At 38.3% G+C, this 24,827-nt stretch overlaps 1 protein-coding gene across 1 annotated transcript in view; it reads right to left on the bottom strand.

Moving 5' to 3' along the window:
• LOC139139947 (MAM and LDL-receptor class A domain-containing protein 1-like) overlaps positions 1-24,231 on the bottom strand; it is a 53,584-nt gene extending 29,353 nt beyond the window's left edge. The window contains exons 1-20 of the mRNA XM_070708914.1: positions 24,017-24,231; positions 23,243-23,380; positions 22,450-22,570; positions 20,679-20,923; positions 18,951-19,088; positions 18,024-18,368; positions 15,790-15,930; positions 14,701-14,963; positions 13,269-13,353; positions 12,213-12,251; positions 11,536-11,661; positions 10,194-10,352; positions 9,087-9,349; positions 7,422-7,632; positions 6,971-7,120; positions 4,513-4,610; positions 2,802-2,972; positions 2,444-2,537; positions 1,737-1,913; positions 885-1,055 (exon numbers count right to left, since the gene is read on the bottom strand). Coding sequence (XP_070565015.1) covers positions 885-1,055; positions 1,737-1,913; positions 2,444-2,537; positions 2,802-2,972; positions 4,513-4,610; positions 6,971-7,120; positions 7,422-7,632; positions 9,087-9,349; positions 10,194-10,352; positions 11,536-11,661; positions 12,213-12,251; positions 13,269-13,353; positions 14,701-14,963; positions 15,790-15,930; positions 18,024-18,368; positions 18,951-19,088; positions 20,679-20,923; positions 22,450-22,570; positions 23,243-23,380; positions 24,017-24,062 — 3,181 coding nt within the window. The 5' untranslated portion in view covers positions 24,063-24,231. The remainder of the gene's footprint in view (positions 1-884; positions 1,056-1,736; positions 1,914-2,443; positions 2,538-2,801; positions 2,973-4,512; positions 4,611-6,970; positions 7,121-7,421; positions 7,633-9,086; positions 9,350-10,193; positions 10,353-11,535; positions 11,662-12,212; positions 12,252-13,268; positions 13,354-14,700; positions 14,964-15,789; positions 15,931-18,023; positions 18,369-18,950; positions 19,089-20,678; positions 20,924-22,449; positions 22,571-23,242; positions 23,381-24,016) is intronic.
• Between the last annotated feature and the right edge of the window lie 596 nt (positions 24,232-24,827).

Raw genomic sequence — 24,827 nt, 5'->3', positions numbered from 1 at the left:
TGTTAAAATCCCCTAAGACAATGATTTCTTTGTTTTCAAAATACGCTGATTCTATCACAGATTCAATATCTTTATCAACAGACAGTGTTGAGCTGGGCGGTCGATATACACCGATAACAAGAAGAGGGCGTGCATTTTTCACAGAAATTTCAATAATGATAATTTCAAGAGTACTAAGTTCTAAATCTGTTCTTCGGATACAGGAAATGTCAGACTTGATATATGCAAGAAGACCCCCGCCCGCTCCAGAAATCCTGTCTTTTCTTTGCAAATTATACCCTGACACAATAAAGTCAAGGTCTTGGTGAGATTCAGAGAGAAAAGTTTCACCTAAAATCAAAATGTCAAAAGGCTTGTTCACGTGAGAAAGCAATAACCTGAGTTCGTCGATCTTGTTAGTAATATGCTGTACATTCCAGAAGCCGATGCGTAGACCCTTGACATTGAATATTCATGGACTACCAGCCATTGTCATGGGGCTATAGCTACCAACTTCAGAAAATGGTAGCCCAAGTGGACTACCAGGGTAAAAAGTTAATTTCGAGCACTGATGGTGTCATGCGAATGTCTGCATAGCAAATCACAAAAGTCACATGACTCATATATATATATATATATATATATATATATATATATATATATATATATATATATATATATATATATACAATATTTAAAATCTTCTTTTTAACCGATACTGTATTAATATCTAGATGTACACTACGGTTGAGTACAATAGGTCTAAGTTATTATTTATTTCTCCAGATGATAAACAATAACATCAAAGTTTTCACAGAGTGTTTCTTATCCTTTACATCAATTGTTTAACCCACGTATTATTTTTGGTTTCCTCTTCTTTCAGAATATGAAGACAGTATCATTACCTTCACCGTTCTTTTTAGTGTTATCATTGGCTGGTCTGTGTTCGGATGACAGTTTGGTCTTTCCCTGTTTCCTTTCCCATATAAACTGTGGAACTGGTGCCGCTCGTTTCCTTGATTCTCCTGACACACCTAGCCAACCGCACATACCGCTTTCGAAGTCACAACTCTTGGCTGATGGACCGAAGGAGTAAGAATGAAATTCCAAATCAAATCCTGAATCCCAACAGCGATTTGTACGAAAAGTCTAAACCAGGCACGGTAGAGAAAGTACCACTATTGCACCGTGTTTGCCTATGTTACACTGGTAAATATGGTGTAAAGGTGATACTTAATCATCTGTGCTCGCCTGGATCAAGCAAATGATGACAAATTTGACTTTTCGTGACAGGAGAAATTGTAATTAAACTTGAAGCAGACAAACAACTCACAACAGGCTTGAGTTCTTTCACAGAATACTTGCACTGGCCTTGCAATAAGATGTTACGTGTCTCGTTCGTTTTATGCACGTAATTTCTGAATAATCCTATCACGAAGCTCCGACGGATAATTATTTTTGCGTATAGTAACGAAAGAAATGTGACGTTTTCAGGTATCGGACCTTTTCCTTTCGTATGTAAGCTTACCGTCAGTGAAAGCTTCAACGTATTGCGATAATGTGTACGGTGGAAATGACTCCGATTCTTCTTCTGGCTTCTAGAGTCGTATGTTTTCACGTATTATCCTTTATCACGCAAAATGTAGGCAAGTAGGTATTTATATGATCAAACACGAACACTTTAAAAGGATACCTCCGCACATTTTAGGTTAGCTTTGGGGCTTTCAAAATTAGAATATTTAGACAAAAACACTCACCACATCTAACTTCATCCTCGCCATCGGTACAATCGCTGCGGAAGTTACAAACTCTGTCAGGAGATATACATCTACTATCAGCGTTGCAGTAGAATTCGTTCGGACTGCACGATGGATGGGGTGTTGGAGAGGGTGGAAATGGTGGCGGTGTTGTTGGTGGCGCGGTCGGCAGTCTACCTGTGGAGATAAGCGATAACAACGATCAGAAGTTTTCGTTGCAGACGACAAGTATCGGACAGACTGTGTAAAACAAAAATCCTGATAGTGTTATATTGGTTTGCTATGGAAATGTAAAATTTCGCTCGTCGTGCAGTGAAGTCTTTGCATAGATCGATCAATCAATCAATCAATCAATCAATCAATCAATCAATCAATCAATCAATCAATCAATCAATCAATCAATCAATCAATCAATCAGTTAACATATCTATCTATGTATTTATCTGTCTGTCTTTCTGTCCGTCAGACAGTCAGTCAGTTTGTCTGTCTGTCTCTCTGTCTGTCTGTCTGTCTGTCTGTCTGTCTGCCGATTTATTCGTCTGTGTATCCATTTTGCTGGCCAGTCGTCCAAATATCATTCCATTTGTACTTATGTCTCTAGAGCTTATCAGCACAGTACTTATCAACACGTGTTAATGTTGTCGATAAAACATGCAATAGGAAATCACTTAAGTTATCGGAGTCTAAGAAAGACAAAGTTCACTCACTGGATGTACTTCTGACGCATCCTGACGTCAGAGTGATGTCATCAATCGCTATGTCACCATAATAATAATCCCCAGCCATCGCTTCTATGACAATCTGCAACAAACACGTACAATTTTGCGCCCTGTTATCTGCATTGTCACCACGCCGACAGCGCCACTTTGTCTTCTTTTCGCGGACACATACTTCTCGCAAATATTACGTCGTCAAGATTGCTTTCAAAATATTCTTCTTAAAGGCAATGGCGACCAAATGTAATAAAATGCATTTGCTGAAATATTTAGCATTACAATGCCCTGGAGTTATTCATAAAATCATGACTAAGATGACCATTGCTGACAAAGGAAGTACATCACATACCTGGAACTCTGTACTAATGGAGAAAGTTACTGCTGCTCTGTCCCAGTATGACCCCTTAGGTCCGTTTTGCTGCCAAACAACTGTTTGACCCTGGTTCGTGTTATAGTATATACGAGTGTAGATCGTGAGCTTGCCAATATTTTCGCCATACATATGATAAAACACACGAAGCTGAAAAGAATAAAAAATAGGGCTGGTTTCTGTCAAGGTAGAATGTGCTCCGGAGACAGCTATTCCGAATCCAAAATTTTCACTGTAGCCCTTCAATTGGCTCACGTGTTCACACACGTGAGTCAGTGTCATAGCGATGTCTGTGTGTGTGTTAGTGTGTGTGTTAGTGTGTGTGCCAGTGTGTGTGTGTCAGTCTGTTTACACGATAACTCCAAAAACGGCTGAACGGGTTGCAAAATCAGATTTGGTAGACGGGTACTGTGTGCTAATTGTAAGATGAGGTTAGATTTTGGTTAGTATGGCTTGCATATTAATAAAGTTATGAACTATCACTTTTTCATATAATGGTTTCCCATGGAAACAGTAATGACAGTGTCGACATGTATCGAGAAATACTGCACAAAATTTCATGAAACTTTTAACAGATGACAATCTCAGAACACTTTGATGATACTGTGTCATGTCAATTTTCTGCTCATTTGTGTATATAAGCTTAATGACCTTTTGTAATTAGTGATATGACTCCGAAATTCCTACACCAAATTTGATAATACCTGTTACAAATATTGAGCTGATAGATATCTAACTGTAACGAGAAGCGTTTGGTACAAGAACACACAATCTCATTAAAATCAGATGTAGAGTACGGCGACCTCTATACTTACCAGGTGTTCTCTAGTTAGTGAAAGGCGACAGCAAGAGAATACCGCGTAAGTATAGACGTTGCCGTACTCTACATCTGATTTTAATCAGACTGAAGAACACACAACATTTATACTGTGTCAGTGGCATACGATACAGGTTTCTAAACAATATCTTTTGTATATTTCCATGTATATATAAGACAGATGATACATCTTGGCGGAATTTTCTTATTGATAATGATAAGCACCGAAATATAGCATTCGATTAAAGGAGGCGTGTCGATGAGTTGGCAAGTCGTCTCTTCAAGACCACTGGGCTCGGCTTATATACTATGCATCGGATAAACGATCAACTACGTTTTTTCCTACATAAGTTGAGGAATTGAGTCGCTCTTTTTTGAGTTTTCATGACTTTTGTGTTATATGAAAATAACTTTGTGTTGTTTGACTTCTGAAACATTGAAATACTGGTAAACAGTGCACAACCTCAACTCTATTTGCAACCAACCAGAATTAAACATTCTGTTAAACATTTTACGGTCTGTACCAAAAAAATCAAGTTCAGTACACAACTCTCGCCATCCATTACTGAACATACACCGTTACATGAAGTTTGGTGATGCCTTTCACATAGATAAGAATAGCAGCTTTCACTTACAATACGTAAGCAAGTCCGAATAGGAGAAATCCATTTTGCCTAGAGGTCTTTATGTAATCAAAACCATCTATTTGCATTCAGCAAAGGGGTAATTTTTGACACTTTGGCAGTTATGCACTGTCTTCGTTGTGTACACGGAGTTTTTTATTCAAGTATTCCATGTTTTCTTGATATCACAAAATGGTAGAAAAAGATTGACTTTGTCCCTTTTACGACTGTCAAATTTAAAAGCTCTCACCTGGCACTGACCGTTGGTCGTGGCTTTGTATATTTTACTGACCAGCTGAGCTGTCTTGCCATAGTAGTTGTAGTAACCCTCGATGTACATGTAAAAACCTGAATGTGTCACACAAACAAACAAACAAAAAAACCCCCAGTATTGTCACTTATAATAATTGATAAGAACCTGGTAACACGTACATTAATGGTGAAAATGATGATGACGTTATTGAAGGTATGCCATATATATTAGTTCGTTGACTTACTTTTTATTTATTTTCACCAGTTTAACCACTGTGGAAAATGACACTTTTCAGAGGGCAATGATGGGCATGAGTACGTTTAATTCATATTGCGCTCTTTAAATAAAATATAACAAGAACAAGAACAAGAAAAACAATAATACAGTGGTTTGCGTTGACTCGTTGACATAAGACGAACTAGACGTATTGTCTAAATCGAGGTGTTGTAAACTTCAACACTGTCAGGCGTAACTATCAGCTAAGTGCTAATATCAGTCACTTACAAAGAAATAAACCCTGCGAAAGTTGAAATATTGTCTATTAGGAGGTCACGTTGTCAAAACAACATCACCGCACGTGTGTAGATGTTCTAAACCAGTGTAATAATGATAGGTAAACTAATAGCGTATATCATTACACCTCACTCATTCAGCGTGCACTGCCATTGGTTAAATACGACTCATATGACATGTAAAAGTATACACATATTGACTGGCCATGAGGGCAACAGCATACGTCTGTACCCCGAGGGACTGTGAGTCACCCCCAAAAACAGACTGTTTCCCGAGGCCGTAGGCCGAGGGAAACAGTCTGTTTTTGGGGGTGACTCACAGGCCCGAGGGGTTAAAGACGTATGTTGTTGCCCTAATGGCCAGTCAATATGTGTTTTGTAACACACCTCATCCGTAGTCATACATAAGCACGTACCATACACAAAAGTTGTCGCATGATGTAATATGTTGGAGTGGTTCAGCAAGAAAAAGTTTTTGCCGACAGGGTCGCAATACTTCTGCAAAACGTTCAATGCACCTTTGATTATCGTCTTCGTTCGTTTCGAGTCCTTGTTTGAAACCAGAGCATTCAGTTCTTCTTCAGAAAGTAGGATAAACCGAGAAATTTCTCGACTATCGTTTCGCTTGTCCGCAGACGGCATCTTTGTTTACATTCCAGTTCGCGCATGCGCCAATGTTTTTTTGACGTCAGCGGGCATCATTTTTCGGAACTGATGCCTGGCAGGCAACAGTTCCGACAAATGATGCCTGATGACGTCGTTTACGTGGATCAGCACAAAAAGAACGCATCCCACGTGACTGTCAATTGGCGAATTAGAACACAGACTGCGGATGAGGTGTGTTACAAAACGTGATGATGCCCTCTGCGAACGTAATGATGCCCTCTGTGAACTTGATGATGCCCTCTGCATTTGATATTACATGGATGACGTCATTTTACTTACTGCGCTTCCTTTCTGCGCAAAACAAATTGTCGTTCGCTTGTACTTGCAGTCGGCAACTATGGCTGCGAAACGTCATGCAAAGCTGTCACCGGTTAGACGATATTTTGATGCAAGTAAACAGAAAAACGAACGAAAATGGCAACAAGGATGCAATTTCTGTGTTCAGCGACTATGCAAGCAACAAATTTGGATACGCTACCGAGGAGATCGGCAAACTTTCAGCGGCAACCCTAGACTCGGCACTGACAATATTTTACGCTGAGGTCCGGACTCAGAAAGGCGAACTGTACTCGAAGAAGTCTTTGTGTTTTTGTGTCTTTGCATGTTTGCTTGTTCGGTGTAATAAAAATAATAACACATGAGAGCGAGGGCAATATCACGATTTTTGCCTGCCCTCGGGCTGGTGGTCATGATCGAAATACTGATCATCAATATTTCGATCATGACCACCATCCCTTGGGCAGGCAATAAATCGTGATATTGCCCTCGCTCTCATGTGTTATTATTTAATTATTATTTTTCATTTGAAGTAAACTTTATTGATTATGATTATATTATATCTATAATTATATAATTTATTATACATATCTTACATATTTGTATATATAATCTCTCTCTCTATCTATCTATCTATCTATTTAATATCTATCTATCTATCTATCTATCTATCTATCTATCTATCTATCTATCTATCTATCTATCTATCTATCTATCTATCTATCTATCTATCTATCTATCTATCTATCTATGGTGCGTAACAAAGATATAAGCATAAGAGAGAGGGGGGGGGCTAAGAATCCTTTCACTTCATCTATCTCATAATACTTCTTGTATACTTCGACGATATATATATATATATATATATATATATATATATATATATATATATATATATATATATATATATATATATATATGTTAAAATGTTTACATGAGAACTCTCTTGCGAACGGCAAATGATCTCCTTAAAAACAGAAAATGATGGCGGGTTTTGCTACCTGTAATGTTACTGTACGTATGATCGAACGGAGGGCCGGTATAGGCAGTAGACGTTGCGCCAGCTTTGCGAATCCACGATAAATGATCCGTTCCTGAGGCCTGTGTCCAGCCACAATATCCTGTCTGGAAAGTGCACTGATCATAAGCACCTGAAAGTAATACATAGTCAAAAATTCAAACGGTCAGATCCGTAAAATAAAGTATTTTTTAGTTTGAAATAACGCTTATAGGTAACCATGAATTCAAATTTGCTGATATGGACATTTACGAATATGGTCGCCATTTTATGCTTATCTGGTTGGCGATAACGCTTAAATCATTAGTGTTGATTGAGGATAGGAACAAAGTATTTTAACCAGACGTCCATGCGTCCATTTCAAATAACATGCAAACAGATTTTCAAGTATACAAATGAAAGTATATGATCACTTCCACGGAGTGTATACATACCACAGTTCAATTCGTCGGATCCATCACCACAATCATCTTCCAAATCACACACTAGACTCTTACTAATACAGGCTCTCGTCCTCGTGCACCAGAAATTAGACCCTGTGTTACAGAAGCCCTGCGGTGGCGGTGGGGCGCACTTTTCGAATTTCAAGTCGTCGAGGGCCGTCGCTGCGTTATAGTTACTGTATCGCATCTTTCTGAATTTGATCTGAAATTGAATGTAATCTGAAATTTCACCGATTCTTATGTACAATAAGTGAGCAAAACCTCGTATTTCAACTTATTTGCAACACATCGCTGATATCCTGCTTTACAATCGTGTTCCCGGATTGGCCCATTGAGACTATGCATGTTTTACATGTAAATGAAGCTGGTGAATTGCGAAGTCGTTTATGTGTTAGAGGACAAAACTGAGTCTTCTGCCTTCTCACAAATATGTTTGCATGAAAAAAATACCGACTTCGATTGGAAGTTTGCACTTTATCTTTGTCAGAAACCAGAAAAAGTTTTATGAGTGTAGGACTATCTGTGAACGTTCTTTCAAGGAAGGTATCCTTATCTGTGGTCGAACATTGCAAAAAATCGATTCGTCACAATCTATTGTAAAGAGATCGCAGTTTTTGTCTCGTATCTAGATCTGGTTCAAGTCGGTGAATTTTTAAAAAAATAAAATAATTTGTCATAGTTTCTCTTGTGTCTCTCCTATTTCATACAAACCTATTTGAAATTTGGCAGCCCAGGCCAGGTTTTCCTAGCGACTGAACGCGTTAATTTTGAGTATGCCACAGAGAAACATGGACAGACTCGCAACGGGTATTGTTTAAGGCGTGAAGCGGTTACGTAACCCATCCATGTTCGCCTCGCCTCAGGTTGCTCTGGCCTCTCTTTTCCGAAGAGTGCCGACCATGCATCCTTCGGTAATTTTCGGATTTTCGCCAATTGTTAAGCGAAAGTATGTTCGGCAAAGTTTGTGTTGTTGTTGTCGTGTGGTGCTGAGCGGAATTGACGTGCTGGCGAAAAGGGGAGTGTTTTGAGCTTCAGGAAAGTGAGTTTTACCGTTTTAAAAATTCCTCTCCTATTTTTATGAATATATAATGAGTGTGTTTGAACCAAATTTGAAAGTCTTTTATCGATACTGTCTGGTTTCACTCAATGGTTTACGGTCAGTCATACCGTCTTTTACACGTGCGTCAAGGAAGGACATGTTTATGAAACTGCTGGCGTGTTATGTTTTGATTGGCGTGAAGCAGTGTTTCTGGCCTGAGAGCTCACAAAGTAACTATGGTTGCTACGCGACTGGCAGTACGATGCCATCTCCTCGTATTTTTCGCATAATCTCGTGCAATTATCAACCACAAACAAAGCCTCCAAAAAGTTTAACACCTTTGAAGCTCATTTTATATGAAAAGCCAATAGTCTACCAAGACGACCATGGAACAAAAGGCATTATTGCGTTTCCAGTCTGTCTATACTATTTGTCTGTGAGTATGCGCAGTAGTGAGTTAGTTTCTGCCGGATTCACAGATTCCGGGAGAAACTCCCCAGTATAGTGTTCATCACATTCACGCGTTTCATGTGAAAACAGAACACAAATCATCGCGCTCACCTCCCTCAAACATTCATAAATCACAAGACTTGAACCAAGTCTATCTTGTACCCTACCTGCCACTGGGAAGTCTGTTTGCCGATGCCAACTATCATGTTGTTCCATTGATCACCCATGCTGTAATAATATGAAAACATAATAGTCTCCACAGTTCCCTGGACCATCCAAATCTCGAAGTAGTATGGTGACACGCCATTCTGGTACCACCATAGATTCAGCCTGCATGTCGCGATCGCCGATGAGAACTTTGGACTCATGTACTCGGCAATCGAGTATGGATAAGTGTAAGCACCAACAGGGTGGATATAAGCGTAGTAATCTGTAAAATACGTAGAAATTGGATTAGAAGAATTTGATTAGAGGAATGAGATGTCTTGCTTGGTTGAGAATATCACAAGTTACTTGTCACTGCTCTTACATATTATGCTTCGATCACAAAGTACTAGTGATTGTAAGACCAAACACATTTGATGAATTGCCACAACTATACTTCTGGCTATCCAGCCAGACCTTTTTCAATGTGAGATACTGTAACGTTAACTCCAGGTGTTTTTTTTTACATTTGTGTCATTCTGACATTTTGAAAAAAATTACCCGGTAGAATTGCATGGGAAAGTGAAAGCTGTATGCAACTGTCACCCCGATACGATTTTAGACATCAAAAGACGCCAAATGGTGTTCCAAACTCAATCCTCCCCAACGCATGCAACGAGAAGCCTTCCCTCTCTCCCTTTCCCACCAAAAAGAATTAAATTCAATGGTTCGAAAAATATCGCCTGCCAAAAGAACAAAGAAAAAAGAAAATTGGCGATCACTTCACCTAAAGCTTTGTTGGCTGTCCCGGCCCACTCGTCGTATCATACTGTCTCATGGTCCAATGAAATTTACACCATGCCGCTTAATGATGCAAATGTTTTATGTGCCCTATTTTTGCATTGATCTCAACCACTCGTTTCACGCTTTCAAAAATATCACGTACATTTGCCATTACTTGTTTTCTTATGGTCAGCGTGACAAAAACATAACAAAAAAGAAAAGAAAGTAAAAAAATAAACACCCATTCATTCATTCGAATTGTTTTTAATGATTATGATTTAGCCTTAATTTCTCCAACATTGCAGCGATATGAAGAGAATGGACACTTTGCCCCTGAAAATACTCACAGTACAAGCTTTTCAAGTGCACGTAGGTGTGGTCATATCTCGGAGCCATATTAGGCGTGGACTGTGTATCATAGCCTCGTCCACGGTACCAATTAAAAGTATCAGTACTGCTGCCCTCGTACCACCCACACTCATTTTGTTCGAAGTTACAAAATGTGGCTGGAAAAATGAAATAATAATGCTCATTTTGAAACGAAAATGCTCATTTCCAAGATTTTTGATCCTAATACGCACACTGGCAAACCATGCAAATTGATGCAGGAAAATGTCAAAATGTTGTTGGCAATGGACTAAGTGTATTTACGTTTCAACTTTTCTAGTCATATTCGGGGTGTTAATTGCTCAATTAACACTTGAAACAGGTTAAAAAAATCTTTCCTAATTCTTATGTGAATCTAGACAAACCACATAAATCGTTATTGGCAGTGTGGTAGTGCGCTACGCACGAAAGAAATGAACATTTTGAAAGATCACACATGAGTGGTGAACAGTTCTGAACGTTAAACATAACTAGCTCTGACGAACTTGTTTCCGCGCCAAAAACAGTTCTTTCCAGTACAAGATTCAAGTGAGACTAAATTGCGAAGACTGTTCTCTTAAGTTGATATAAATGTCCCTTAGTTTTGACTAAAGTGTACCGAGACCTCAGAATAGGAGTTCCGGCTAATGTTGATCAATTTTATCTTACCAAATGAATATGAACATCATCGCGTGTATCGAAAGAGCTTTCATCGCAGAGTAGAACAATGGCTCAAGTCGTACTTAAAAAGTAAAGGTAACCTTATTCTTAGATTTTACAGACACTTTCAATTCATTTTGATAAATGGCGACAGTGTCATCTTGAGGCTGCAGCCAGTGCATGTTAATATTTGGCCGGCGTTTCAATATTTAAACCGACAGAACGCCAGATGAAGGCTACGGTGAGATATTTCCAAGATCAAAACTAGAACTACATCATGCACGTGAATCTGTGTCGAAATAAAACAATGACCTCCATTCAGATTCACAATTTCGCAGAATATATAGCGGTCAAGTTTCAGGACTGCAAAAATGTGAACTGTCTTGCTGCGCGTCAGAATTATCTCTAAACGAAAACAGTCCTGCTGTGTTGTTTTCATGTGGTTAGTTGGATTTTGTGAGTCACAGAATAAATATAAAGCAAGCAAGCAAGCAAAACGTGTTGCTGCATTAGCTTGCAAGAGATCTTGGACCGGAGAAAATTATTTCTGTTCAGACATTCCAGAGTGTATTCGTCGAATGAAAACATACTAGCTACCTACTAGTAGATATCAACCACATCATGACTAAATAACTTTTCCCGAACACCTATATCAAGACTTACGACACTCCGCCTCATCCGATTTATCAACACACTGGGTGACAAAATCACATTTCTGATTCTCATCAATGCACTGTCCGTCTGCACAGGTGAACTTGCTGGGACCACAAGGATTGCCTCCCGTCGGTGCTTGGGTTAAAGAAGAAAGGGGAAAAACAAAATTAGTGGTGTTCAGCTTCTGGTATGCTATGGTATGGTAAGGTATGGTATGGTAAGGTATAATGGTATGGTATGGTAATGTTCATCTATTATAGTGACTAATTCTGAGGTCACACGAGGTCATATAATGTCATGTAGGTCTCGAAAAGTAAACAAACGTATGGAAAAATGTCAAGAAAAATACAAATAGGCATTGCTGTCGAATTTCAGGGTATAGCTGAGGATTTCGCGCGTGCAGCTACAACTCAAAGTGCGTAGATTTGATTCTTGACCATTACCATTCTATCGAAATCCCGAACGGATTGCACAAAAGAACAATACGACCACAGAAAGTTAGATAATGTTAAATGAGATATTCAAATAAGTCTCATTTTCATTTTTATGCGCCACCTTTTCGACATTCATTCGCTTGTCGACTCAGAAATAAAACGATATCAGAGTTCATAAATACAAATCTCTTGTGAAGTATGAACGGATCATGTGTTAAAATGTTTGCCTTGAGACTACGAGAAGCAACTTACCAACGGTTGGTGGATATACTGTTGCAGCCCCTGGTACTCCTGAATGAAAGAACGGGAAACATACACTTCTTGAGACGGATTGCAGACTCTAGCTATCTGCCTATATGCCTGCCTGCTATAGCCTGTCTGTCTGCCTGCCTGCCTGCCTGTCTGTCTGTCTGTTTGTCTGTCTGTCTGTCTGTCTGTTAGTCTGCCTGTCAGTCAGTCTGTCTTTCTGACAGTCAGTCAGTCTGTCTGTCTATTTGTCTGTCTGTCTGCCTGTCACTCCATGATTTTGCCTGCCTGCCTGTCTGTCTCTGTCAATTATTTATGTCTCCAGTAGTCTCTTCCTGTCGCTGTCCCTCGCATTGTTGTCAATTCTCTATCTTCCATGGTATTTTTCGAAGATAAGACCACAGGCCACTCAGACAGTATTAAAAAACTTATTATTGAGTTTTTCTCACTGTTTTCTCTATCAGTTCCTCTCCTTTTCTTCATAACAGTCCCTCTATGGATATAGGGACTGTGTCTTCATGCTCTGACTGATCGGAGTAAATAAAATAAACGCTTATATAATCCAACCCATTGCAAGGACGTTTATCTCTCATATACACATCTTGTAATTAATTAGTCAACACAACTAATTATACTAATCCGTGGACTTATCAAGGGTTGGTCAACATTGGAAAGATAGAGATGTAAATGAAAAAGGAGCCAACCATTCCTATCTTTCGCGATGTTGACCAACCCGTTAAATCCCTGATAAGTCCACGGATTAGCATAATTAGTTGTGTTGACTAATTAATTACAACATGTGTGTATGAGAGATATACGTCCTTGTAATGGGGTGTAAAATAAATAAAGAGTCACAGAGGCTAGGTTAGGTTATATAACCATTTATTTTATTTACTCCGATCAGTGAGAGGATGAAGAAAAGGAGAGTAAATGATGGAGAAAACAGTGAGGAAAACTCAATAATAAGCTTATTAATACTGTCTGGGTAGCCTGTGATAAGACCACTGGAACGAGTATTTCTTCCTTTCGATTTGAAGTAAAAAAGCTTAGAATTCTGCCTACCTGTACAATATCCATCACTGATAACCACATCATCAATTGCAATGTCACTTGATGGCCCGTTTCCTCTGATGGCAACAAATATAAGCTAATTGTCGAGAGATAGACCACAACGAAATAAACGTTAGACTCGACTGAGCTTAATATCAGCGCAACAGACATTTTCAATGAGATTTCACAGAAATCTAGGGACACAGAAATTCTCACCAATATTTCCCTATCAAGGAAATCAGAATATAATTTAGGCCACGCAGGATAAGTGATTTTTTTCCTCGGAATCGCCGCTTTTGCTTCGGCCAATTTGGAAATTTTCAGGTTTGTTTTAAGTTTAAATAATACATCCGCATCATTTGTGGTCTAGGTGACGGCGCCCTTTAGTCTCTCGAGTCTGAGGGACTTGGAATAAAACTTTTCATAGGATGTCCGGTCGACCACCTGTGGTGTACGTGTCATTATTCTTTGTATTCTTCTTGGAATATGTGTGAATGCTATGAAATTGTTCTGTCAACACTGCCTGTATATGTACCGCCACCATTATGGTGCCGGGCCGGGGACAATTTGTAAAATCTACACTCCAAGCGACCAGTAACGATGTAACTACATGAAATGGGAGCTTTTGCTGGTCCGTGAAAAAACAAATTCTCTCTCAGTCCTTAACTTTGTCAAATCCGAGGGGCAATTATTTCTCTCTCTCTCTCTCTCTCTCTCTCTCTCTCTCTCTCTCTCATATTGAACCAGTCTATAAAAACCGATATTTATTGACAAGATCAACCACTTTGGAAGCGCGTGTATGTGACCAAGTTTTAAAGTGGCAGCTGTGAACACCTGTGTATCATGCGATGCAGTCTCGTATCAAGCCACGTGAATAAGATTTGCAATTTGATTTCTTAATATTGAAAAATAAAACAGTGAAAGTGAAAGACGTTAACATGCTCAAAACTTTTCCATTCTCTTACCAAATCAACAATAAAAATCAGGGTTCACTATACAAAGTTAAGAACTAGCGAAACAAATTACCCAACATTTTGAGATATTTGAAATTCAAAATGGCCGCCATCCCTGTATTAACTCTATGGGAGAAATATTAATTTCTCGATTTTCGAAAAACTAAGGCTGCGAAAGTTTTTCTTTCTCCAAAAGCTTTAAATTAAGCCCCCACAAGTGGTACACCAGAAAAGAATTGTAGAAATTTGAGAGTGTGACTATCTGTCCCCGAGGCGCGTTCTACCTTAAAGGCGATCTAAAGATTCATTCTGCGATAAGGACCGACGAAATTCAAGTTGTTCGAAAGTATCCACAACCATAGACTGTAGAAAAAGGACTGTCTATACCGTAACGAATCACGTATAAAAATTCCATTTTTGTGTGTTTTTTAAACGACTATGAATAGCTATCCCGTTTCCTCCGAGATTCTCGCGATAGTGCAGTGTCTCACCTGGTATTCTGTGGTTTGCATGAACGGAACTCTGCCATATTTCCACGCTGTATCCTGGTTCCCGCTCAGGGTCCATATTGTGTCCGGGGTTCCCGGGTTTTCAGCCGTGACAATGTCCACTCTAAGGGTCCCGATTCCTCCTCCGTTCATGTTGTACCAGAACTCAAGGCATCCGGTAGTGGACTTGGCCGGGAAGGTTTGACTGTACAGCTTGGCTGTAGCGTCGACATTGGCGTTAGAGCCTTCTAAGTACAGGTAAACGCCTGTGTTGAAAGCAAAGAAACAAGAAGAATTGAAAATCTTGCATGAATGATTCCTCCACAGTGTATGCCATTGTATTGTTCAAACAAACTCTTTACGTACGAATGTCCAGCAACGTTAAAACATGCACAGATAAAACAGTCAAAATCAAATCAACTCTGGTAAAGTATTAGACTGGAAGATCCGTCGCTCGAGGGCGCTCTCTACGCGCCCCTTCTTAATAGGAGGGGAGCGTATAGTAGCTCTTTTCGTCCATAGCATATACGACACGTTTCTTTGATCCACACCCTTTGGCTTTTCGAAACATTGTATTTATTGGCGCAGTCCGTTTACATGTGATTCGCATTGAATTTTTATCAACATATAAAATTGAATTCCAGATTTACACTGTTGCTATACTAATAATTCGGAATAGCTGTATATATTTTGCTCAGGCAGTGCCTTTGGCTCTATCCGTGAGGTAGCTGCGCCGATTAAAATTGAAAGACTTAAACTTTTCCTTAAACTTCACCTAAGGAAACTTAAAATTGTTCCCTTTCTAAATCAAGAATGCAAATCAGGGGTTACCGGGCAAAATTTAGTGCTAGAGTGAAAAATTATCCTTGATCTTTCGACCTTTGAAATTCAAATGGCCGCCATCCCTGTGTTAATTCCTTAAAGAAATTTAATTTTTTGATGTTCACATATATAAGTGAAAACTTTAGTTACTCTATGGGCCTCGAAATGAGCCCATCCAAGAGGCAGACCAAAAGGTTACTGTAATTTGAAAATTGAGAGTCTGATAATCTGTCCCCCAGGTGCGTTCTGCCTTAAATTGTACAATCCTACCGTTTTCATTTCCGGTGGTATGATCGGTTGCCGGTCCTGTGCCGCCAGTCGACGTTGCTCCACTTATGAGCACCCAATCGAGATCGTCGCCGCTTACCATGTTACTCCAGGAACACTTGTCCTCCTCAAAATTACATTGACCTGAAATAAACCAGAGCTCACGCCATCTTTGATGATCTTGTTCTTTTAGTCGATGAGATGTACCAATATTCGTAAAAAGTGATATTTCTAGTAAAGTCTTCCTAACGATAAAGGCTGCACACAACAACCTTAATTAATTTCACAGTGCACGAGAACATATACGTTGCCACTTTGTGATTGGGGCGATGCCCCCTCGTGAATATTCGCTACAAAACTCCTATAAAAATGGGGGTCTTAAATTAACAAATTTGAGTGTTTTTAACCTCACAATGAAGACTGCCTGGTTTATTAGACTCTTGTGTAATAATAATTTATTTTGCAGTAAGTGGTATAAATATTTACTTTCCAGTTTTGGTGGTCCTCCTTTTTATTATGTTAATTTAGACAAGACTGATTTTGATCTCTTAAAGCCCATTAGTTCTGTTTTCTTACGAGAAATCTTTTCAGCGTGGCTGCAGTATAACTTCATCACTGTTGTTGACAAGGTAGATGTTTGCCAACAACTGATCTGTTATAATTCTAAAATACGTATTAGGGACAAGCCAATAATGAGGAAACGCTTTTTTGAGAATGGTATAATTTTTATTAACGATCTTCTCGACGATAATTGTAAGTTTTTTAGTTATGAAAATGTCATCACAATGTATGGTAATATCTGTACTCGCTTTCAGTACAATCAATTATTGTCTGCAATATCAACAGATTGGAAGAATATTTTACAGGGTTCACATTCATCAAAATTTCAGGTCTGTGGGCCTAATTTTCGCAATCCTAAATGTTTGTCTGGTTTAAAAATTAACAGAGAGATTTACACTTTCTTTGTAAATATAGAAACACCTGAGGACCTTCCTCCACACATAGTTTGTTACTGGTACGATTTATTTGATGAGATAATATTTCTGAAAAAGTTGTTAGTGCTTCCATTCCAATTAACTAGTGATATTAAGCTATGGAATTTTCAATATAAGTTGATAATGAAGATTCTTCCCTCAAATCGATTACTATATAAATGGCGACTAATTAATTCACCGATATGTAATTTTTGCAAAGAGGTTGAAGAGGATTATTATCATTTATTTTGGGATTTTATTTATGTAAATCGTTTTTGGATTTCAGTAAAGGAGTAGTTTCAAATGGTTACACAAAATACCATAACGCTTAATGCAATATACTGTACACTTGGTGACTCGTGTTCGAGTTCTAGGTTACTTATAAATCTCATCTTCCTTATGGGACGCTTTTATATTTTTAGATGTAAAAATGCTAATTCACTGCCAAATGTTCTTCAGTTTAAATTGTATGTGAATTCTGTTTACAAAACAGAAAAGTATGTAGCAATGTCAAAAGATAGACAAAGGATACATGTTGAAAAGTGGGGAGATTTTGTGAACTTTTTGATGGTTAGCTTTTCTTCTTTCTGTGTTGTCTTTCTTTTTCCTCTGGTCTTTTCTGTAGTCTTTGTGTTTGTTTTTTCAATAAAAAAAATATTCGCTATCTGGCCAGACAGCGCCACCAACGAACACAATGGACTAAATGAGAGAAAGATATCCATTACCCCTCATTGTTGCTTATTCTCTCAGGTAAGCGCTTTCAGTATATTCCACTGATTGGACACCGCAATTTGAATCATGTGTTTTAGATCCATGCTCCAAACTTTAGCACCACTTTTACCAAAGCTGGTGTTTTTTTCTCGTCCTTAAAAACCGAAGGTTGAATTTTGTATTAAAATCTCTACAAGAGCAAACATCCACTATCGGAAGAACAGTGAAGCTCAAGAGTTTTACGCAACATTGACTCATTCGAATTTTCATTCAGCAAAGGTGTGTTTGAAGATAAAAAGTTGCCCATTTTATTTTTTATGTGTTGACTATAACAAAAATTGTGTCAATGCATTATATAAGTCACTGTTGAAAAGATTCATAATGTGTCAGTGGCCGTTCTCTCATTAGCGTATTTCTAACAGATACCTGGCATTATATTATTCCTTTTCTTTAACCAGTTTGGCTGAAGTATATTTTGTTTCAAATACCAAACACAGTCTACAGATATAAAAACTAATCGAAGAAAGCTACTTTGTTGTCTACATAACTTACTTGGCTTTGGACAGTCGCCGTCCATCACTTGTATGTCGTCAATAACTACGTAGCCGGTCTCACCAGCACCACGGACAAACTCAAACACGACTTGGAAATTCGTCTGTTGCCTCAATGAGGTTCTACCAATATTCCAACCATCTCCGATTTGCAACTGTCGTTGCCAGATCGGCTGTCCTAAGTTATTATCGATTTTAATTCGAACGCTGAGGACTCCGACGGCTAGCCCTTGCCGACCGAAGAAGAACTGCAGGCATTTGCTCGAATCGAGGTTTAGAGTGTCTGTGAGAAACCGAGCTGTTTGAGCTCTGTTTGTTGCTATACCTTCCGCCAATAGGTAGTGACCTGAAGTACAGGAATTACAGTTACTAGGTCAAGGTAAATTTGCATATACACATATATTTTGAAGAAGCGTTTCAATATTTGCATACATCCATATTATATCCATGCATGTATATGGTTAAAGGGGAGCATCGGCATATTTACATCTGGAACGTCACTATCACTACACAGCTGCATCGTAATAATATTTTACATAGCCCAAGGTAAAAAATCAATCATAATATATTTATAGAGGTGGAAGAATTCCTTTGATTAGGCGGCCATTGATATTTGTAGTAAAAAAATGCCAGCATTAATTCATATCTTAGCTTCAAAATCCTTGCATCGTGGAATGATAATGTAAAGCGAAAAAAGGAATATTCATTTTCTAAATCAAGTTAAACACCAATGCACTAGGAAATGTCTTGCAATATAATTCTACTTCAGTATCTTTGCTAACTCTTCACACCGGCTCGGATTTGTAGCGGATAGAATGCTCATTTCATAATATAGTAAGGCAGCGTGGAGCTCTTAGGATTTGGGATGTGACAATTCCAAAGTTTTAGTTGGGAAAGGTTCGAAGGTTATCTGACGCAGACGCCTCACCTGTTTCAGTTTCATAGGTATGATCGAACGGCGGCCCGGTGTCATCATCACCGGTACTGATCGACCAATCAAAATCGTCGGTTCCGTCATTTGCACCACTGCACATGGTTTCACGCTCGAAATCGCAACCGGTATAAGCTGAAATGTCGTTCAGAAAAGTAAATCGTTTTGGCAAAAAGTGTCCTTGGTGATGGCTGTGGGAAACTGATTTGACGCTTATTTGTGCATTAAGAATGATAATTACAAACATTCATTTGATTACTCGCATGGGTTAATATCGTCAGTGTATCTTTATGTGCATAATAGAAACAGTAGCCTAGAATCTCTTCACAGTTTCGGTACCACAAAACAACCGAACCTGCCGAGAGAATTTAGACTACGCAAACAGAGACCTGCAACTATCAATTTTCAACAAACGCTCCATCAGAGTGGTCAGCCAAATCTACTACCGTTTCCGTACACTCTCGGCTTCTGACATTTATAACCCGTGCGAGAAATAGCAGTATTGTCATGTTTCTATAATTTGTACCGGTTACTGTAAATCTTCATTATAGTAATTCGCCAAATTTTCAACATTTCGCCATTTGGGCTCGAATTCCCACGATTTATCGGCGGTGTAATTCTTCAAAATTGGCGGCAAATTCAGACTCTGGGAGCCTTGGAGTGAGCATATCTCCAGGCTCTCGGAGCTAAGCCGCAAATGGGTTATTTTGTAGCGCATGTATTTAACATCACCTGTCATTGTTGAAATTGCGCTTTTACCTAATTTTTGGACCCAGTGTCTTAGAAATACATGCGACCTATAACCTTGTCATATTTTGACCCCCTAGGAAGCTGGTTTTTATTCCATATGAGCGAGAAATTAACGTTTCTCTCCCATTTATATGGCGCAAATTACCCATTCACCTGGAGATATTGTAAAAAGTAGCGTGGTGACACCCTTTTATTAAAAGTGTAAACTGAATGGTATTATGTCAGGAGTTTATTCGCCAAGTTTGGTCAAAATGACACCATTCAAAGCGACAGGAAGAAAGTTAGAAAATTATGTAGTGATCGTCATTTTGTAATCGATACTTATGTTAAAATTTCTTTACAAACATCATGAAAACTATACATTCGATAGATATGGATCTTAATTTTTGGTATTTATTAAAATTAACTCATTTGCTATGCGTTTTATAATTGCTTTCGTTAGTTTAAGTGAATTATATCATTTTTGTTTATTTCTAACGACGCCATTTTAACGTCCGTTTCCATGGAAACGAGCGTGGTGACCCCCATTTTTTATTTCATTTTTGCACTTGCACAACTTCCAAGAATATTTGTGCAAAGTTTCAAGAAAATGACACCACAACCTAATTTTGACGTAATTCGTAGTACTTCACCTTAACGCCTCCGGTAAATCGTGGGAATTCAAGCCCAGATGGCGAAATGTTGAAATTTGGCGAATTACTAGAATGAAGATTTACAGTAACCGGTACAAATTATAGAAACATGACAGTATAATGGGTTTCATGTGACAGAAATGCATATATTCTCATGTGTACCTTTGTAGAATTGTTTGCGATCATTATAGTATATGTCCCCAGATAAATTACGATCAGCTGGTTACTACATTCAATACGATTGATAGGCCAATCAAAACAACCCTTGTATGAATATTCAGATGTTATGATTGATCGGCCAATCAAAACAACCCTTGTATGAATATTCAGATGTTATGATTACCTAATGTGCAATATCCATCTGCAAGTGTTATATCATCCACAGCTATATCGCCGTGGATCCTGTAACCTTGCTGTGCTTCCAGTACAATTTTCCTGGTTGAAGCTGAAGATAACTTGAGAGAGACCCTCGCCTCGTTCCACTGGTCACCGTAAGTAGTCTTTCTGCTCCACACAGCATCGCCAAGCGTGTCGCCCGACTTCAGGTAGACATTGAGTGAACCAATATGTGCCCCGTACATGTGATACCTGGGGAACATGCATAATATTTGCTTAAATGACATATATTTCCTCAACCATCTAAATTAGCTAAATCCTCACAGAGCATTGGTGAATATTTGTCACTTTAGCTTGCACTAACACACTGCATTTGGCTTTATAACTTTTGACTCTAATAGAACACCTTGAATATGAATATATTTGTTTTTGTGTGAGAAATAGGATGGCTTAACGGTTTTTCTTTCAGAAATCATCATCCATTTTCATTTATGCCCTATTGCTTTTTGCAATGGGATTTCGGCATTTCGGGACGGTGATCGTCCAGTCACAAAGACCAAAACTACTATTAACACGTTAGTTTGCGTTGACGTCGTTTTAATAACAAGATTTGAACACTTTTTGGTGTCGCGGAATTTGCATATCAGTTGGGGCAGGTCACAGGAACCATTCATTATTCGGTCTTTTCTAAGTGAGCATCGTCAGTAAGGATCAACATGCATGTATTGAGAAACTATATTGCATATACCAGATAGGTAGGTAGGTAGGTAGGTAGATAGATAGATAGATAGATAGATAGATAGATAGATAGATAGATAGATAGATAGATAGATTCACCCACACTATTATACATACATACATACATACATACATACATGCATGCATGCATGCATGCATGCATGCATGCATGCATGCATACATACATACATACATACATACATACATACATACATACATACATACATACATACATACATACATACATACATACATACATACATACATACATACATACAAACATACATACATACATACATACATACACACACACACACATACATACATACATACATACATACATACATGCATGCATGCATGCATGCATGCATGCATGCATGCATACATGCATACATACATACATACATACATACATACATACATACATACATACATACATACATACATACATACATACATACATACGTATGTATGTGTGCGTGTTTGTGCGTTTGTGTTTAGTTTAACACTCATGTATTTTTACTTGTTAGATTATATTTTTAATAAATCAAATATAATTTAGACCTTTAAACATTTAAACCCCACAAAGCTTCAACATTTGAAATATTTTCCAGTATTTAATTTTGCTTTTCCTTCGTTAAAGTTTTTTATTCATTCGGTCTACTACAAAAGTCAGGCCGACAGCCTGGTATGCAAATTGTTCAATACAGTCTGTAATCGTGTGATGTAGACTATTGATGTTGTAAATGTAATGTAAAATTGATGATTATAAATCCGCAGTATAACCAACAAGAATGTTGCACTCGGGGGGTTGTGTCGGCAAAGCTATTACTTTAAGGATAACATATAGACTTCATAGAACAAGAATTATGGAAATTAAATATTATCAAAAAAGTAATGTTACATCCATCATTTCTTCACGATATTCCTGTGGCAATCTGATTGGTGAATGAAAGGAGGAGATGGGTCGAACCTCCAAGACCAACTATTACTTCGACTCTTAGATTTAATCAAACTGAAAACATAAAAGTTGAGTTTACCAGAATGTTAAGCATTTCGGCTGATTTGTTCCGAAGCTGACATCAGGGCTTATGAGTCTTGCAGGGTCGCCCTCCGTACGATCCGCCGTATTGTCGATGTAAATGTAATAACCGCTGTTGTCTGGGGGCAAAATTGTCGGGCAAAATTGTCACGTAGTTTACATAGTTATATTAATAGCATAATACGTCATCACGACGTGAAGCAATTTGTTAGAAATACTGGTGTATCACAGTTTGGTGGCTGGGTAGAGTTTGAATTCATACAAACAAACGACAAATGATTAACATATGACGTCACATGATTTTTTTCTTAGAAAAACCCATAATAACACGAGAAAATATGTTGCATCACAAAAACAAGATAATTTTACTTATAGGAATGAGTCAATCAATCTATATTTCTGGAATTGTTCGACGAAACCAATTGTAGATATTAACGTAGAACGTGCCTCGTGGACAGATATTCGTACTCTCAAACTTTTACAATTCCCTTCTGATCTAACACTTTTGGGGGTTCATTTTAAAGCTTTTGGTGTAAGAAAACTTTTCACCGTCTTACTTTTTCAAAATTCGAAAATTTCATTTTTCTCCATAGAGTTAACACATACGGTTAGTCATTTAGAATTTAAATATCGGTAAATCTTGGGTAATTTGTTTCTCTAGTTCCACATTTTGCACAGTGACCCCGGTTTTTATTCTTGATTTTGAAAGGGTTGAAAGTTTCCTTGAGTTTGAGCAAAATTTTAAGTCTGTCACTTTCGAGGCGCATACTGTCTTAAATAATACCACTCACTTCCATACGTGTGATCCACTGATGGTCCAGTATGGGGAGAGATAGTGAGGCCCTGTGTTAATATCCAATCAAAGGTGTCACTTTGATCATTGGTCCAGCTACACCAGCTGTTTCCTTCAAAGTCACAATCTTGGGCAACTGAAAAAGTATCATATTCCATGTTAATCTCTCTCGTTCCCTGATTTGAACATGGCAACGAATTCTCTGAAATTATGACATTCAACCATGCTTAAATTTCCTCTCCCTCTTCGATATTATTGCCAAAATGTACAACCTGGAAGAACTTGCTTAATAATACATGGCAGGTAGGAATTTAGCTTTCAAGATATTTGTCAAGTCATGGGAACGCCCTCCTTAGATGAATTCACGTGATTTACTGTATGTGAAGCTGTTTAGGCCACATGATGCAAAGGATAAATTCTTTTGACGAAACAGAAGTTTTTCCTCAATATTCATCATATCAGTGCTCTTAAATTTTGTTTGGTATTTATCTAATCTATATAAAGCTGCTCGACATTGATTTGTGTTTGGTGACATAAACTGTGGTCTTTCTCTCTCATCACGCTGACTGTACGATTGTGATATTTATTTTTCTGAATATGTCTCCAGGGTGCGCTTCCTTAAATACATGTATACATATATTTAAATCTTTATAGTTAATATGTTTATAATGCTGCCAATTGTTGCACTCGGTGAAGTAAACTTATGCCAGTTACTAGAATTCCAAATTTCGAGAAGTGATATTGTCGATCAAAGCTTTAGAACACCACTTACCGACCAAGCCACAGCACACAAGTAGAAAAACGCCTAATTTTTCCATCGTCGTCAACCAGATTTCCAGGACTGACGGCGGAAAAAGGATAGGTCAAATTCTGCCAGAGATGAAAACCAAACTAGGCCGCAACGTCTAACTATCCATCTGAAAGCCAGAGGCAGAAAGTGACGCGTGCTAATGGCGATACGATCACTGCGTTGTGTGGTTTGAAACTGGTAGGCGTAGCACTCGAGCTTTCTCTTTGTACCAGGTGTCTCCGCTGGGGGGAGGGGGCGACGACATGAGGTGCTAGTGTTGACATTCGTCAGCGATATGAATTGTTGTAGCCGTTACAGTTGTCAAGACTGTCATTTTTGTATTCACGAGGGTCATGGCGGTTTGTTTACTTAGGACGAATTTTATTGACACACGTCTTTATATGTTAGAAAGTGCACTCAGCCACAGGTCCTACGTCTAGTAGCCGCTCGGCATAACAAATATTTCAGACTTATTTCAAATATTACCACAAACAAATTACTACCGACTCCAACCTGAAATATATATATATTTCAAAAGTGTGAGTATCAGCTGTGCTTTCAGAAGCGTTATTTTTAAAACCCTCTTTCAGTGAATTTATACTTTCTGGAAGTTTGATGTTTAAATGAGTTATCAATAAGATCGGCATAGCAACGAATTGAAGTACTTTGAACCAGAATTTCTTTTATCTTAAAAAGAACAGTTTTAGACATTCTAATTGTTTCATTACCTAAGAGATTATAAAACAAAGCTTCATAAACCCGTTTCTGTTGTTTGTTTATTCACAGATATTGA

The sequence above is a fragment of the Ptychodera flava genome, chromosome 9, assembly GCF_041260155.1.
Source record: "Ptychodera flava strain L36383 chromosome 9, AS_Pfla_20210202, whole genome shotgun sequence".
Lineage (NCBI taxonomy): Eukaryota > Metazoa > Hemichordata > Enteropneusta > Ptychoderidae > Ptychodera > Ptychodera flava.
The sequence above is the reverse complement of the archived record's forward strand: the minus strand, read 5'-3'. Positions and strand labels throughout refer to the sequence as shown.